Consider the following 18,627-nt stretch of genomic DNA (forward strand, 5'->3'; position numbering starts at 1 on the left):
GGAGAAACCATTAGAACTAGGAATAAAACAGAATTGGGTGGGATCACAGAAAATACAAAGAAGTCTTAAGTTAGTAATGGAGTGCATTTATAAGTGTGGTTAATAAGATTGGTGACTTGCAAGTGCAAATAGTCACATGGGAATATCATGTAGTGGGAAGAACTGAGACCTGGCTCCAAAAAGGAGGATTGGATGTTTAATATTCCTGACTACAAGGTATCCAGGAAATACAGAGACAAGAAAAGAGGAGGAGGCTTAGTGTTTGTGATTTTGGAAAATTTTGTAGCACTAGAAAGAGGGAATGTCCTTGGGTCCCCAAAGACTCAATCTATTTGGTTGGAGTTAATAAGGAGCTATTACACTACTTAATGTATGTTATAGGCCACCAGATAGTGGAAAGGAGACAGGAGTAGATTTGCAAAGAAAATACTTGAGAGATACAAGAACTAGAGATTAAATAGTTGTTTGGTAGTACAGAACTTGAGTATTGCTGAAAATAGAGACATGTTGAAGCTTTTCGTCTTGCAATCATCAGCACCATTCACAAGAATACCAATGTAAGGGAAAACAACTTTATACTGTATGAGAAGAGAGTAATAACCAATGTGCCAACCAATTAGACTCTCTTCTCATACAGTAAAAAGCTGTTGTTTTCCCTTACATTGGTATTCTTGCAGATTGTCCTGATTAGTGCAAGATGAAAAGCTTCGACAACATGTCTCTATTTTCAGCAAAACTAGAGATTAGTGATAATGGGAGAAATCTCTGAAGTGTGTTCAGGACAATTCCCTTGATCAGTATATTTTATTCCAAATGAGGAGGCATTGCTGCATCTAGATCTGGGGAATGAAGTAGCTTAAATGGAGAGTGTCATAGTCAAGGGGAATATTTCAGGAATAGTGATCAGAGTTAGGGAGAATACAAGAAGCAATCTAAACTAAAAATACTTAACTGAAGGAGGGCTAGTTTCAGCAGATTGAAGGAGGATCTGGACTGGGCAAATTGGAGTCAAAGACTGGCACCAACGGGGCAATTATTGACCTTTAAAGAGGAGATGGTTTGTTCTAGGTACATTCTCACAAGAGGTAAAGGGAGGGCAACCAAAGCCAGAGCCCCCTAGATGACGAAGGAGTTGTAGAGTAGGATGAAGCAAAAAAGCAGGGGAAGGGAGTGTATGAAAGAAGGCAGTTTAGTTCTACAAGGTCACCATAGACCAGAAACTTAACTGGACCAGCCCGATAAATATTGTTACAAGAGTGGGTCAAAAGCTGAGTATTCTGCAGTGAGTAACTCAACTCCCAACTGCCCAAAGTCTTTCCACCATCTACAAGGCACAAGTCAGGAGAGTGCCTTAACTGGATGAATGCAGCTCCAACAAAACTCCAGAAACTCGACACAGCCCTGGACAAAGAAGTCCACTTGATCGGCACCCCATCCACTACCTTGAACAGTCACTCCCTCCATCATTGGTGTACCATGGCTATAGTGTACACCATATATAAAATGCACTACAGCGACTCACCAAGGCTCCTTTGACAGCTATTGGCTAGAAGAACGAGGGCAGCAAGCATACACTATCCTGACTTGGAAATATAGAATCGATCCTTCATCGTTGCTGGGTCAAAATCCGAGAACTCTGTACCTAAGAGCAATATGGGTGGGTGTAGCTTTTTATAATTCATTCATGGGATGTGGGCGTCGCTGGCTAGGCCAGCATTTATTGCCCATCCCTAATTGCCCTTGAGAAGGTGGTGGTGGGCTGCCTTCTTGAACCTCTGAAGTCCATGTGGGGTGGGTACACCCACAGTGCTGTTACGAAGGGAGTTCCAGGATTTTGACCCAGTGATAGTGAAGGAACGGCGATATAGTTCCAAGTCAAGATGGTGTGCGACTTGGAGGGGAACCTGCAGGTGGTGGTGTTCCCTTGCATTTGCTGCCCTTGTCACTCTAGGTGGTAGAGGGCGTGGGTTTGGAAGGTGCTATCTAAGGAGCCTTGGTGCGTTGCTGCAGTGCATCTTGTAGATTGTACACACTGCTGCCACTGTGCGTCAGTAGTGGAGGGAGTTTGTAGATGGGGTGCCTATCAAGCGGGCTGCTTTGTCCTGGATGGTATCGAGCTTCTTGTGTTGTTGGAGCTGCATCCATCCAGACAAGTGTAGAGTATTCCAACACACTCCTGACTTGTGCCTTGTAGATGGTGGACAGGCTTTGGGGAGTCAGGAGGCAAGTTACTCGCCGCAGGATTCCTAGCCTCTGACCTGCTCTTGGAGCCACGGTATTTATATGGCTACTCCAGTTCAGTTTCTGATCAATGGTAACCCCCAGAATGTTGATAGTGGGGGATTCAGCAATCGTAATGCCATTGAATGTCAAGGGGAGATGGTTAGATTCTCTCTTGTTGGAGATGGTCATTGCCTGGCACTTGTGTGGCACGAATGTTACTTACCACTTATCAGCCCAAGCCTGGATACTGTCCAGGTCTTGCTGCATTTCTACACGGACTGCTTCAGTATCTGAGTCACCGCGAATGGTGCTGAACATTGTGCAATCATCACCGAACACCCCCACTTCTGACCTTATGATTGAAGGTCATTGACGAAGCAGCTGAAGATGGTTGGGCCTTGGACACTACCCTGAGGAACTCCTGCAGTGATGTCCTGGAGCTGAGATGATTGACCTCCAACAACCACAATCTTCTTCCTTTGTGCTAGGTATAACTCCAACTGGCGGAGAGATTTTCCCCTGATCCCCATTGACTCCAGTTTTGCTCTGGCTCCTTGATGCCATACTTGGTCAAATGCTGCCTTGATGTCAAGGGCAGTCACTCTCATCTCACCTCAAGTTCAGCTGTTTTGTCCATGTTTGAACCAAGGCTGTAATGAGGTCAGGAGCTGAGTGGCCCTCGCAGAACCCATACTGAGCATCACTGAACAGGTTATTGCGAAGCAAGTACCACTGGATAGCACTGTCGATTACACCTTCCATCACTTTACTGATGATTGAGAGTAGACTGATGGGACGGTAATTGGCTGGGTTGGTACAGGACATATCTGGGCAATTTTCCACATTGCTGGGTAGATGCCAGTGTTGTAGCTGTACTGGAACAGCTTGGCTAGGGGCGTGGCAAGTTCTGGAGCACAGGTGTTCAGTACTATTGCCGGAATATTGTCAGGGCCCATCACCTTTGCAGTATCCAATGTCTTCAGTCGTTTCTTGATATCAGGCGGAGTGAATGGAATTGGCTGAAGTCAGGACTCGGCACTTCTGGCTGAAGATTGTTGCAAATTCTTCAGTCTTATCTTTTGCACTGATGTGCTGGGCTCCCCCATCATTGAGGATGGGGATATTTGTGGAGCCACCTCCTCCAGTTAGTTGTTTAATTGTCCACCACCATTCATGGCTGAACGTGGCAGGACTGCAGAGCTTAGATCTGATCTATTGCTTATGGGATCGCTTAGCTCTATCGCATGATGCTTCTGCTGTTTGGCATGCAAGTAGTCCTGGGTTGTAGCTTCACCAGATTGACACCTCATTTTGAGGTATTCCTGTTGCTGCTCCTGGCATGCCCTCCTGCACTATTCATTGAACCAGGGTTGGTCTCCCAGCTTGATGGTAATGGTAGAGCGGGGGATATGCCGTGCCATGAGGTTACAGATTGTGGTTGAGTACAATTCTGCTGCTGCTGATGGCCCACAGCACCTCATGGATGCCCAGTTTTGCATTGCGAGATCTGTTCAAAATCTATCCCATTTAGCACATAACACGATGGAGGGTATCCTCAATGTTTAGGCGGGACTTTATCACCACAGGAACTGTGCAGTGGTCACTCCTACCAATACTGTCATGGATATATGCATCTGCAGCAGGCAGATTGGTGAGGACGAGGTCAAGTATATTTTTCCCTCTTGGTTCCGTCACCACCTGCCGCATACCCAGTCTAGCAGCTATGTCCTTTAGGACTCGGCCAGCTCAGTCAGTAGTGGTGCTACCGAGCCACTCTTGGTGATGGACAATGAAGCCCCCACCCAGTGTACATTCTGTGCCCTTGCCACCCTCAGTGCTTCCTCCAAGTGGTGTTCAACAGCTGAGGGAGGGGGGTAAGTAGTAATAAGCAGGAGGTTTCTTTGCCCATGTTTGACCTGATGTCATGAGATACCATGGGGTCTGGAGTCAATGTTGAGGACTCCCAGGGCAACTCCCTCTCGACTGTATACCACTGTGCTGCTGCTGGGTCTGTCCTGCCGGTGGGACAGGACATACCCGGGGATGGTGATGGCGGTGTCTGGGACATAGTCATACTCACGGAATCATACCTTATAGGCAAGGTCAGGCTGTTGCTTGAGTAGTCTTTGGGACAGCTCTCCCAACTTTGGCACAAGCCCCAGATGTTATTAAGGAGGACTTTGCAGGATCGACAGGGCTGGGTTTGCCGTTGTCATTTCCGGTGCCTAGATCGATGCCAGGTGGTCCGTCCAGTTTCATTATTTATTGACTTTGTAGCGGTTAGATACAACTGAGTGGCTTACTAGGCCCTTAATTGAATTCAAATTCCACTTTCTGCTGTGGTGGGATTCGAACCCATGTCCTCAGAGCAATATCCTGAGTCTATGGGTTACTAGTCCTGTGACAATACCACTACGCCATTGCCTCCCCTACACCATGCAGACTGCAGCAATTCAAGAAGGTGGATCAGCCCAATTTCTCAAGGGCAATACACTCTGGCGTTGCCAGCAATGCTCACATGAACGTATAAGAAAAAAGCCGATTAGAAAACCAGTAAGGGAGGAGGCATTCAAATGGAAATGACTCCAATAAAGTCCTTATATTCTGTAATAGATTAAAATAAAAATCTGCTGAATTTCCGTTGGAGTACAGTTTCTGATTTGGGAGCAATCAGTAATTCCTGTGTAAATTGCGCCCATTTTTAAGTGTTATTTTCTGAGGTGCCACTCAAATTTATTAGCATATCGCCAAATGCAAAATCTTTCATGAGCCAGTGCAAATCAGGCAGTGTTTTAAAACATCTAAAAAAAAAATTCCTTATTTCTAAAAGTGGTAACTTTAAAATAGCTCGAAATGAGTTTATCACAAAAGATAAGTATCTTTAATCAGTGTCAATCTCCCACCCGAGTAACCTGGTTTTAAATTACTGAAATTTACTTCAATGTATAAAACAATTTTCTAGGTATAAAAACAGAAAGTGCTGGAAATACTGATCAGGTCTGGCAGCATCTGTGGAGGGAGAAACATAGTTAGCATTTCAGGTCTGTGATCTGATGAAAGGTCACAGTGGGAGAAAAGATGTATTGCTACAATTGTATAAAGCCTTAGTGAGACCCCACCTGGAGTATAGTGTACAGTTTTGGTCTCCTTATCTAAGGAAGGATATGCTTTCTATAGTGCAACGGAGATTCACCAGACTAATCCCTGGGATGACGGGATTGTTTTATGAGGAGAGATTGCAGAAACTGGGCCTGTGTTCTCGAGGTTTGAAGAATAAGAGGTGATTTCATTGAAACTTACAGGATGTGACAGGTTAGATGTGGATAGGATGTTTCTTCTGGCTGGTGACTCTAAAACAAGGGGACACAGTCTCAGAATAAGGGGCAGGCCATTTAAAAAAAAAGAGATGAGGAGGAATTTCTTTACTCGGAGGGTGGTGAATCTGTGGAATTCGCTACCCGAGGCTGTGGAAGCTCAATCACTGAGCATGTTCAAGACAGAAATCAATAGATTTCTGGATACTGATGACATGAAGCGATATGGGGATAGTGGGGAAAAATGGCATAGAGGTAGATGATCAGCCATGATCTCTTTGAATGGCGGATCAGGCTCGACAGGCCGAATGGCCTACTCCTGCTCCTATTTCCTATGATCCTATGAAAATAGAGTATGCGAGAGGAACAAATTTATTTCTCTCCTTGCAGTGCTCAATGATAAACACTTCGCTGTCAGAGATCTGTTACAAACATCTTTCAAATCCTCTAACTGCAAACACGTGCCCCTCCCTGCTTGCAACAGCATAAACTCTTCACTATAGGCATCCACCATGGAAAATCTACAGTATGAACATTTGTGTGGCTCAGTTGTTGGCATTCGCATTTTTGAGTCAGAAAGTTCTGGGTTCAAGTCCCACTCCAGGGCTTGAGCACAAAAATCTAGGCTGACACTCCAGTGCAAAAATAAGTGAGTGCTGCTCCTTATTTTTGTCAAAGGTGCCGTCTTTTGGACTAAATGTTAAACCAAGGCCCCATCTGCCCTCTCAGGTGGATGTAGAAGATCCTTGGCACTATTTCAAAGAAGAGCAGGAGAATTATCCCCGGTGTCCTGGCCAATATTAATCCCTCAATCAACGTCACAAAAACAGATTATCTGGTCATTATCACATTACTGTTGTGGAAGCTTGCTGCGTGTAAATTGTTTGCCACATTTCCTCCATTACAACAGTGACTACACTTAAAGTACTTCATTGACTGTAAAATGCTTTGGGATGTCCTGTGTTCGATCTTTGCTTTCTGAATAGAAATAGGGGATGAAGTCCTATGGATACCAAAATTAAGAAACAGCATTCCCAATCAATAGAATATTGTCTGCTACTGAGAAAGGGGGAGACAAGTTCATTTTGCGTGAAAAGCAAACCAGGCAACAAAGGCCAGATGAAATAAAAACAAGAAATGCTGGAAATACTCAGCAGGTCTGGCAGCATCTGTGCAGAGAGAAGCAGAGTTAATGTTTCAGGTCAGAGACCCTTCTTCAGTTCTGAAGACCTGCTGAGTATTTCCAGCATTTCTTGTCTTTATTTCTAATTTCCAGCATCTGCAGTATTTTGCTTTTATTCAAGGCCAGATGAAATTCTCCAAAAGGCTGGAGGAGATGGTAGAGATGTTCCAATTGCCACTCTTTTCACAAGTTGCACTTTAATTAGTAGAGAACTGGATATTTGCAGCATTACTGTGCTTGGTGTAAAAGTCTTAACACACTACATGGGCCCTTACTGTCTGAAAATACACCCAATAAGCCTCTATAATCTCTCTCATGCAGCTCTTTATCTCAGTAAGTACTTCAATTGTGTTCAATTATTACTGGAGTTACTGTCTGCTACCAATTTATTGTTTTATAGATTAAGAGGAAGCTAATGTTTCTTCTCATCATATGTTGTATATCCAGTAATAATATATATTAAACTGATAAAAGATTTGTATTCATATAGCACCTTTCATGATCTCAGGACAACCCAAAGTGCTTTACAGCCAATTAAGTACTCTAGAAGTGTAATCACTGATCTAATGTATGGAACACAACAGCAATTTGTGTTCAGCAAACTACACACAAACAGCATTTAAATAAATGACCAGATAATCTGTTTTAGGTTTTCGCCAAGGGATAACTGTTCGAGAGGTGACTGGAAGAACTCCCCTACTCTTTGGTATTTTTTTACGTCCAACTGAGAGGGCAGATGGGGCCTTGCTGCTTCATCTCATCTAAAAGATGGCACCTCTGACGATGCAACATTCATTTATTACTGCAGAGATGTACCAGCTGAGATTATGTGCTTAAGTCTCTGAATTCAGGTTTGAATGGAAAACATTGACTCAGATGAGAGTGCTATCACTGAATCAAGGTTGACACCTTAAGTACAGAATAGGTATAGTGTTACGATCATCCAGGTTCATGGTTTATATTAATATTTTTAGAGGTTACTTTTAGTTTTAGGGAAATTAAATTTATAACTAAGATAATTGAAACTGTGGAATTCAGAAGTTGCCAGACCACCAAAAGTATTTATACTTGTAAAGGTCTTTTCATGTGTACTTATAGGGTCAGAGTTAGAGGAGTGACAGCCATTAAACAGCAGGTGGACCCACTTAGTTGGGGAACTGAAGACCGTAAACCCTGTTTTTGTTAGCAATGTGAATTATTCATGTAGCTTCCGGATCAAAGGTTTTGTTTTGAAGCTAGAAGATAAATTTGTTTAAATTTATATCTAGGACATCCCAAATGTACCACATTGCTATGGAGATAGAGTATGCAGGGAGATGCCTCTTGGTCTGGTGTTTATCTCTATGATTGCTCACAAAAAGGGCAGTTGGTGTTTGGAAGCAGCTGGACCCAGTTGCAAAGGGTGCTTTCTGATTCAAAGTCACTATGCAAGAGTGCCAGCGAGGCCCATCTAGGAAGTCCACAATGGTGAGGTGTTGAAGGAGAGTTGAGGGGTTCACCTTGCCAGATGCTAGTGGAGGAACCCCATGAGATCTCGCACCTTGGAGGATAGCTGTAACACTGAGAGTCAGTGAATTCCTGAGAGCTGTGGTGTGCCTTGGATTGGTCCCAGGAGAAATAAAGGAACCCTCAAGATCTTGTAAAGTATAGGGGGACTCCTGCGTAGAAGTAAAAGTCAAATGGGGAGTGTTCTACTGAGGTCTTGGGTTTAAAGTATAAGTGATTACAAATTATAGGGTTAAGTTGATAGTGCTTGCCTTGTTTAACTCTTGTACAGTAAAAAGTTTTGTTTAAAACATGAAATCTTGTGGCATAATTCTATAACTGGGAGTTCGAATTTCTTTTTAAAAAAGTTAATGGTCTCTACCGAGATCGTAACAATACAGATTCCCTATAATGTTATTTTTTTTAAGTTAGATGATTTTCTGACATTTATTTGTCTCAGTATACTGCCAGTTGCTGGTCGTCACCATCACCTTTCTAGCCGGGCAAGCTTTTACTGAGTCTGTATCTATGGCAGTAGTTCTTATCTGTCATTGGTACAAGAATGTTTTGGGGGTTTTGAGTGATTTCCATTTCTTCCTTTTCTTATGTTTTCCTATATTTAGTCATTTTTCTGTTGTCAGTTTTGTTGGCGGTGTATCAGATTTTTGAAGCCACTGGTCAACATTTGCTAGCTGAAGTTGTGTACACAAATTATTCCTAATACTGATTCTCTTGCCTATTCACTGCTAGTTTTGCATTATAGAAATGAAAATCTTAAAACTTCATAAATTTATTCTGACAAGTCTCCCAAATTAAACTTTCAGTTCAGACCAACACAAACTACCATATCATAAAATATGCTAACAGCAGTCCTGCACATTGAACCTCAATCTCAATTTCAGAAGACAGTTCTACTATCTATTTTATCAGATTCTAACTGGAGATGAAATAGTCAGTGAAATCATGTACATCAGATTTACTTCAGATTTCCAGCAAATGCAGTATTATGCTTTTATTCATGTACACTAAGGATCAGATTGAGATTCCTCAAACTCTCTTGCTTGTTCTTCATAAGATTAGCAGTAATTAATAAATATATGATCCCAACTTACAGGCTTAACTAGCTGGAAAACTCTCTTCCAAATATTGCATGTTTTACATCAGAGTGTATGTAAAAAATAGTCTATTATTTAATTCACTAAAATTGTTTACTTTTAATAAACTGCCAATTAGTAGCTATGTGCCTTATCATGCATGCTTAGTATCAGTTAATAAATGTAGTGCAATAAGAGTTGTCGTTTTGGTAATTATACTCAGGTTAATTATGAAGGAATTATACAAGAACTACTGTCCACTTGAGATGGCTTGGCCATGCGAGCCGCATGGAAGATGGCAGGATCCCCAAGGACACATTGTACAGCGAGCTCGTCACTGGTATCAGACCCACCGGCCGTCCATGTGTCCGCTTTAAATACGTCTGCAAATGCGACATGAAGTCCTGTGACAATCACAAGTCGTGGGAGTCAGTTGCCAGTGATCGCCAGAGCTGGCGGGCAGCCATAAAGGCGGGGCTAAAGTGTGGCGAGTCGAAGAGACTTAGCAGTTTGCAGGAAAAAAGACAGAAGTGCAAGGGGACAGCCAACTATGTAACAGCCCTGACAACCAATTTTATCTGCAGCACCTGTGGAAGAGTCTGTCACTTTAGAATTGGCCTTTATAGCCACTCCAGGCGCTGCTTCACAAACCACTGACCACCTCCAGGAACATACCTCTCTCGAGACAAGGAGGCCAAAGAAGACTGTACACTGGCCATATGGAATGACTACTACCTGTTCCATGGCATTGAGAACTTTGTTCTCCTCTTCCTTTTTCATGCTTTTTAAATGGACCAATTCCAGTTCAAGCTGTCTCGCCTGCTCCTTTAGAGAAGTTAACTGTACGACACTGGTTGAATGCTGAGAGTTCTTCTCATCCCTAAGTGCTTGAACCTGTAATAGATTTTTTTTTTCATCTCAGAACAACTGCAGTTATAAGCCATATAATCTAAAGATAATTTCTATTAGTAGACCTCAAGACAATTAATACTCAAGTATATTTGAAAATGGCAATAAAAGAAACTTAATGTGTAATATAGGGACATCCGCCCGTGAATAAGTCCCAACTAAAAATAGTCAGTCAATTCTGGCTGTCTTAGCCCTATAATTTTAGTCAGAAGAGCACTCAGCTACAAATTATCACATCAACAGGGAAAATGTTGGTTCTCCAATGGCCTTACCCATAAGTATTTATTTGAGTGAAAGAAAAAAAAAATCCAACATGCTAAGGTTAGATCCCCGCCACCCCGCCCCCCACTTCCCCCAAATGCCATTTCAGGCATTTCTCTCCTGTGGTCATATAAAGTGCCAGCCTTTAATATATTTGTAGATAAAATAATCAGACAAATATGACACTAGTTTGATTATAGTTATTTGCAGTAATGACCATTTTCATTCTAAGTTTAGCCAATTAATTTTCTTCAAATGTACCTACCCTTTCTCGCTCTTTAGTTAGTTCCAGCACCTGAGAGTGCAAGAGGGCACTTTCCTTCGTCAAGCGGCCACAGTCTTCCACCATTTTATTCCTGAGAAATTTGTCTTCCTCTGCCTGCAACACTTTGTCCCTCAGCTTTTGCTGCAGACTGCTGATTTCATCCCTGAAAAATGTGTTTCATAGTAGTTTGTTAATCACCTAACCTAATAAAATGCAGGGTATATTTTATTTGTTCTCTGGATGTACATAATGCCGTCAAGGTAGCATCTACCACCCATGCACAGTTAACCTGTGTTGGTAGCACTTCTTGCACCTCTGCAATCCTTGTGGTGATGCTCCCACAATCATGTTACTTGGAGAATTCTTGGATATTGATCAAGCAATGAAGAAGGATTGGTGATATATATCCAAGGTGGAATGATGTGTGACTTAGAGAAAAACTTAAATGTGATGATGTTCCATTGCTGCTCAAACTTCTTGGTGGTAGCGATCATAGTGGGAAGGGAGGTGCAGAGTCCTGTACATTGCACATACTTCAGACACAGTACACCAGTGGTGAGGAATAGTTTTAAAGAAGGAACGGAAGTTATGTATCCCATGGATCCGTGCTGAGTTAATGTTTGTTCTTGAACTCGTATATACTTCATTTGAACTTGGATGAAGGGAACACAATATTTACATTTTTTGATTAGACAAAAGCAGTGGGTTTGGCAAACAGTAAGGAGGAATGTAAAAGACTGCAGGAATACATCGACAATTCCTTCAAAGTGTTAACTGCAGGTAGATTAAGTCATAAAAAGGCCAATGGCATTTTGAGTTTTATAAATAGGGCCTTAAGTATATGAGCAAAGAGATAATTTATGTAAGATAATGGCTAGGCTACAGTTAGAATAAGGTGTATAGTTTTAGGTTGTAGAAAGAACATTAAAGCCATGGAACGTATGCAACACAGATTCACCAGAACGATATCAGCAATTAGACCTGTAGTTATTAGGAGAGACTTGATATTGAGACCATTTGGAACGGAAGGCTGAGGACATTTAATAGAAGTTTTGTTTTAATTGTGAAGAGTTTTTTTCCTAAAGATAGGGATGGACTATTTCCTCTGCTTGGGAAGTCAGTGATAAGGGGTCATCAATATAAAATTTGCACGAAAAGTGTGAGAAGAAAGGTTGGAAGAAATTTATTTTTTGCAGATCGTTGTTAAAGCATTAATTATTTTGCCACAAGAATTTATTGAGACTACTGCATCTTTTAAGGAACAGTAGATAAAACAGAGGAAAACGTGCCGGCAGTGGGATAAGTTTAGCATTGTTCTAGCAAAGAGCCAGCACAGACATAAAGGCCTCCAATGTGCTGTAACAATTTCTGGCTTTATGGAATATGAGTTAGAAGGACAAAAAAAATTACAAAATTTTCAACAATAATAAAAGGTTAATTTAGGAGGAGGAGGTAAAGGTAGAATAAAAATATTAACAGATGGAGAATCAATGTGGGGAAAAAAAAGGGAAGCTGGATCCATATTTCTTGTACAAAAGCAGAATACTGCTGATGCTGGAAATCTGAAATAAAAATAGAAAATGCTGGAATTACTCAGCAGGTCTGGCAGCATCTGTGGAGAGAAAGTTAACATTTCAGGTCTGATGAAAGGTTCAGCATTTTCTGTTTTGTTCCATTTTTTTCTAGGCGTTTGTTATTTATGGAAAAAATTTGAACTGTTCTTTTACACACAGAATCATAGAATGATTATAACACAGAAGGAGGCCATTTGACCCATTGTGTCCATGCCGGCTCTCTGCAAGAGAATCTTAGCTAGTCCTGCTCCCTCGCCCTTTCCCCCGAACCCTGCAAATTTTTTCTCTTCAGGTGTATATTCAATTCGCTTTTGAAAGCCATGATTGAATCTGCCTCCACCACATGCTCAGGCAGTGCATTCGGATCCTAACCACTCACTGCATAAAAAAAGCTTTTTCTCATGTCTCCTTTAGTTCTTTTGCCATTCACCTTATCAGTGTCCGCTGGAGAGGCATCCAAAGATACTGAGGGAAGTGAAGCTGGAAATCGCAGAGGCACTGGCCATAATTTTTCAGTCTTCCTTAGACTCGGGGGTGGTGCCAGAGGACTGGAGAATTGCAAACATTACACCCTTGTTCAAAAAAGGGTGTAAAGATAAGCCCAGCAATTACAGGCCAGTCAGTTTAACTTCTAGAAAAAATAATTCACGACAAAATCAATAAGTCACATGGACAAATGTGAGTTAATTAAGGAAAGCCAGCATGGATTTCTTAAGGGAAAATCATGTTTAACTAACTTGCTGGAGTTTTTTGAGGAAGTAACAGAGAAGGTTGATGAGGGCAATGCTGTTGATGTGGTGTACATGGACTTTCAAAAGGCGTTTGATACAGTGTTACACAACAGACTTGTGAGCAAAGTTATAGCTCATGGAATAAAAGGGATGGGAGCAACATGGATACGAAATTGGCTGAGTGACAGGAAACAAAGAGTAGTGGTTAATGGATGTTTTTCGGACTGGAGGAAGGTTTGTGGTGAAGTCCCCAGGGATCAGTGTTGGGACCCTTGCTTTTCATGATATATGTTAATGACCTAGACCTTGGTGTACAGGGCACAATTTCAAAGTTTGTGGATAATACGAAACTTGGAAGCATTGTGAACTGTGAGGAGGATAGTGTAGAACTTTGAAAGGACATAGACAAGTTGGTGGAATGGGCAGACGAAGATTAATGCAGAGAAATATGAAATTTGAAGTGATTCATTTTGGTAGGAAGAACATGCAGAGACAATATAGAATAAAGGGTACAAGGGGGTGGGGGGGGGGGGGGGGGGGTGCAGGAGCAAAGGGACCTAGGTGTAAATGTGCATAAGTCACTGAAGGTGGCAGGACAGGTATCCTGGGCTTTACTAATAGGGGCATAGAGCACAAGAGCAAGGAGGTTATGTTGCACTTGTATAAGACACTAGTTTGGCCTCAGCTGGGAGTATTGTGTCCAGTTCTGGGTACCGCACTTTAGGAAAGACGTGAGGGTATTGGAGAAAGTACAGAAAAGATTCATGAGAATGGTTCCAGGGATGAGGAATTTCAGTTATCAAGATAGATTGGAGAAGTTAGGACTGTTTTCCTTGGAGAAGAGAAGGCTGAGAAGTGATCTGATAGAGGTATTCGAAATCATGAGGGGTCTGGGCAGAGTTGATGGAGAGAAACTGTTCCCACTCGTGAAAGGATTGAGAACGAAAGGGCACACATTTAAAGTATTTGGTAAGAGAAGCAAAAGTGACATGAGGAAAAACTTTTTCACGCAGCGAGTGGTTAAGGTCTGGAATGCACTGCCTGAGAACGTGGTGGAGGCAGGTTCAATTGAAGCATTCAAAAGGGAATTGGACAGTTATATGAAAAGGAAGAATTTGCAGGGTTATGGGGGAGAAGGCAGGGGAATGGAACTGAGGGATTTGCTCTTTTGGAGAGCTGAATGGTCTCCTTCTGCACTGTAACGATTCTGTGATTCTGATCATCGACCAGTCTGCCAATGGGAACAGTTTCTCCCTCGCTAGCTTGTCCAGACTCCTCATGATCTTGAGCACCTCTATCAAATCTCCTCTCAACCTTCTGTACTCCAAGAAAAGACCCAGGTTCTTCAACCTATCCACGTAACTGAAGTCCCTTATCCCTGGAACCATTCCCGCAAATCTTTTCTGCACCCTCTCTAATGCCTTCAAGACCTTCCTAAAGTGTGGTGCACAGAACTGAACCCAATAATCCAGCTGAGGCTGAACCAGTGTTTTATAAAGATTCGCCATAACTTTCTTAATTTTGTACTCAATGCCTCTATTTGTAAAGCCCAGGATTCTGAGTCATAGTTATACAGCACAGAAACAGGCACTTCGGCCTACCATGTCCGCGCCGTCCATCAAGCCTATCTATTCTAATCCCATTTTCCAGCACTTGGCCCGTAGCCTTGTATGCTATGGCGTTTCAAGTGCTCATCTAAATACTACTTAAATGTTGTGAGGGTTCCTGCCTCTACCACCCCTTCAGGCAGTGTGTTCCTCATTCCAACCACCCTCTGGGTGAAAACATTTTTCCTCAAATCCACTCTAAACCTCCTGCCCCTTACCTTAAGTCTATGCCCCCTGGTTATTGACACCTCCACTAAGGGAAAAAATGTCTTCCTATCTACCCGATCTATTCCCCTCATAATTTTGTATACCTCTATTCTGTATGTCTTATTAACCACTTTCTCAACCTGTCCTGCCATCTTCAACAATTTGTGTGCATATACACCCCAGGTCCCTCTGTTCCTGCTCCCCTTTAGAATTGTATCCTTTATTTTATAGTGACTCCTCATTCTTCCTACCAAAATGTATTACTTCACATTTCTCTGCATTAAATTTCATTTGCCACGTGTCTGCCCATTCCACCAGCCAGTCTATCACTAACCTCCTCAAAGTTCACAGTACTTCCAAGTTTTGTGTCAGCTGCAAGTTTTGTAATTGTGCCTTTCACACCCAAGTCTAAGTCATAAATATAAATCAAGAAAAGCAGTGGTCCTAGTATCAACCCCTGGGGAACCCCACCACATACTTCCAAACCAAAAAAACAACCATTCACCACTACTGTCTCCTGTCACTCAGCCAACTTCGTATTCCTAAGATTACTACTATTAATAGCAAACAGCAAAACAATTCTCAAAGTGAACAGAATAGGGTTTAAAATTAATTTTAAGTTATATAGTATGTTTATAATCACACTATTGGCCCAGAGTTTGCTGGGAAAATAATGGTGAGTTAATTGCACCCATCATTATGATGCAAAAATGTATGGTGAGGAAGGATTATACCATGAGTTAAGAAAACTGGTGCTCAGTCAATCTCCTGTTCACAATGGTCCCAGATGTCTAATTAACCTAGTCACACTGTTAGGAGCTTGCACTTCCAGCAATTTACAGTGCAAAGTTTTTTCAAGCTGATGGGCAAGGAAAAAAATCCAACTCACTGGGCATGCTGCAAGATGCCCTGTCCAGCAAATACTAACCCAATAAAGCTATTCCCGACACGGAAAGCCCAGTAGCTTTATTACTGTAACTAGATTTCTTTCACTGACATAGCATAGGACTGACATAAAATCATCCTGGGAAAACAGGAATTTCCTTGGAAGAATTAGAAGTCTAATTGTTGATATATTGATTAATGGATAATTCAATTTTTAGACCAAAGAAAACTCAATCATCACTGTGCACAGTCTACTGAAGAAATATTTGTTTAGTGTAGAAAATTCTTGTATGTACAATGTACAGGATGATAAAAGCAAAAAAAAAATCATGTTCACATTGGAAAATGCCTCCCATTCCAGTGAAGTTACAAAAACAAATTCAAATATATGCTATTTCTATGTATTCCTACATGGTTGCAGGATGAGACAATCACTGGAAATGCCAAGAACTTAAATCCCTTCATTACCATCACAAACATTTCTGCTTTACAGCAAATGTTTAAGGAAGTGGATTGTGTTCAATTTAAAAGCCCTTCACACTATAAAGAAAATGCATAATCTCCTCACCGCAGTTCTCTAGCAATGTGATCTTGCATGGATGCAGTACTGGTGTAGTACTTTTCCTCAAGCTGATGAAGGGCAACCTGGGTCTTTAATAACTCCAACTTCTTTTCTCCAAGCTGAGCCTCTGTAGCCTGGTGCTTCTCAACATGCTGATTAAGCTTAAAACAAAAACAATTTAAAAATATATATGTAACTGAAAGCATCAAAACCACTTTTTGAGACAAAGCATCACATCTCTCTTCTCTTCCTAGTGGTCATCCGTAAACTTGAGGTAATCCAAAGTTCAGTGACTTGTATCCATCACCAGAGACCGACAGCTACTCCCAGGCCTCAATCAATCCTAGCCCCCAATTGTACAAGACAATGTTCACAATGTTTCTGAAATGAGAGCTTGTCCCGGTTCTTTGTTCTGTAAATAATTAGTCATGGCAAATAATTAAATAAGACAATAGTTGTCCTAATTTATAATAGTAAGGTTTAGTATTTTTAAAAATGTAAATCGTTCATTCAATGGAGAGAATTGGACTTTTTAAAACTGTAAAAGTACTGAGGTAAAAAGGAAAGTAAATCTGAAATTAATACTGAAAATTGTGAAATGCACAAATCAAGCAGCATCTGATTGAGCACGGTGTGCTGTATTAATCATCTAAACTCAGAACTTGAGTGCATTTCCAACACCTTATTACTTTAGAAAACATTTTATTTTACAAAGAGAAAAAGTGCAGATTTAAAATGATTTGTACTACACAACTACAAGACACTTCAATGGCTAATGATTTGAAATAAGATGCTAATGTAGATTTTCTTATGTGCATATAGAAAGGATAGCAACAGACAAGAATGCTTAAGCATCCAAAAAGCTCCTCTCTGCACAAAATGTTTATTGTACCTTTAGATCTCACATGCAACATTCTCACCGAGGTTGACATTTAAGTCAGCCTGAACTTAAAAACACTTCCAAGATTGCTTATATGTTAATTATAGCTGTCTTGTATCAATTTAAGTTCAAATTTATAGATTTTATTTATATTTATTGCGCATGGTTTCTGCTGTCGACAGTGTTATGTAACACAATTTATTCAATGTGCTAATGTTTTCATCCTGTTTTGAAAATTTGCAATAAATAATTACACACATGGGACTTTGGGACATTTTTAAAATGTATTATATATTGAAAACTGTAATATCTTGACTACAAGAAAGATACCATAATTCCAGTCAAACATGCCTGCGTTTCTAGCAACCAGATTTGGCGTCCTCCATCTGTTACTGCAGCAGTAGTCCTTTCCAGTTCCTGTTTGATCTTCACTAGTTCAGACTCTTTGTAAGCCATATCCTGGTTGGCAATTTCCTTTAGTTTCTTCATTTGAACCATTTCCTCGATCAGCAATCTTTTCTCAGTGGAACGAGCATCTGTCACAATTATAGTTTTAGTCTTTATGTACATCAGTGCCAACTAACAGATTAATAAAGTATTCTTGGGATGGGAATGGGAGGTATTGGCTGTGAAAAGAGTTACGCCACTTTTTTCCCACTTTTGCTTAGAACTAATCAATCTACCTTTTATTCAGTATCATATTTTGAGTCAGAACACAATAATAATGTAAACATGGATTGCAGAAAGAGACAGCCTATCGTGTCTTTTTTCTACAGATTGATGGGCCAAGTGAAAACTAGAAAATTTATGGTTTGAGGGGTATTGAAAATTGTGATGAGGAAGGAGAGTACTTTTTGGGGAAGAAAGCTCATCTTAATCAATCACTGGACATTGAAATATTAAGCTGAGGTGTCCTTGCCCATTGTAATGAAGTTTACATTATTTACTTTTATTACCACAAACAAGCTTTAATAAAAATACTCATCATTATAGTGCATTAATATAAATGGGAATTGCATTATTCTAGTATACCTGGCAGTGGTGTAGACAGGATTTGTGTTTTGGAAGGATTTGGATATGAGTTTGTCAGACAAATAAACTACTTCAAACAGTCTACTTTTCAAACAGGAATTTAACATTTAGGTTCAAATGGAAACAACACTACTTCTATTAATCTAACAATTGAAATAAAGCAAATTAAAAGACAAAAGAGTGTTGTTGGACAAAAACTTTGAAGCACCATGTCCAAGCATTGAATATGTGTCAAGTCCAACAATAACTTTCCATTGCAATATTCTGGTAAATATTTAGAAGTACAAGCTCAGCTTATTGGTTTTAAGTGGTTGAATTGCAGAACCGACCAGCTCTGGAAGAACATCTATTGCTTTTGTGTTCCACTGAGTGATTTAAGGCACATTGTTTTGAAAGAAGGAGTGGACCAATTAAA

The 18,627-nt window shown here is 40.9% G+C and overlaps 1 protein-coding gene across 1 annotated transcript in view; it reads right to left on the reverse strand.

Moving 5' to 3' along the window:
• The window catches only part of LOC137370051 (CAP-Gly domain-containing linker protein 1-like), a 197,891-nt gene that overhangs the window by 23,770 nt on the left and 155,494 nt on the right, over window positions 1-18,627 (reverse strand). The window contains exons 6-9 of the mRNA XM_068032096.1: window positions 17,532-17,716; window positions 16,307-16,461; window positions 10,735-10,897; window positions 10,035-10,193 (exon numbers count right to left, since the gene is read on the reverse strand). Coding sequence (XP_067888197.1) covers window positions 10,035-10,193; window positions 10,735-10,897; window positions 16,307-16,461; window positions 17,532-17,716 — 662 coding nt within the window. The remainder of the gene's footprint in view (window positions 1-10,034; window positions 10,194-10,734; window positions 10,898-16,306; window positions 16,462-17,531; window positions 17,717-18,627) is intronic.

Source organism: Heterodontus francisci, chromosome 5 (genome assembly GCF_036365525.1).
Source record: "Heterodontus francisci isolate sHetFra1 chromosome 5, sHetFra1.hap1, whole genome shotgun sequence".
NCBI classification, from domain to species: domain Eukaryota; kingdom Metazoa; phylum Chordata; class Chondrichthyes; order Heterodontiformes; family Heterodontidae; genus Heterodontus; species Heterodontus francisci.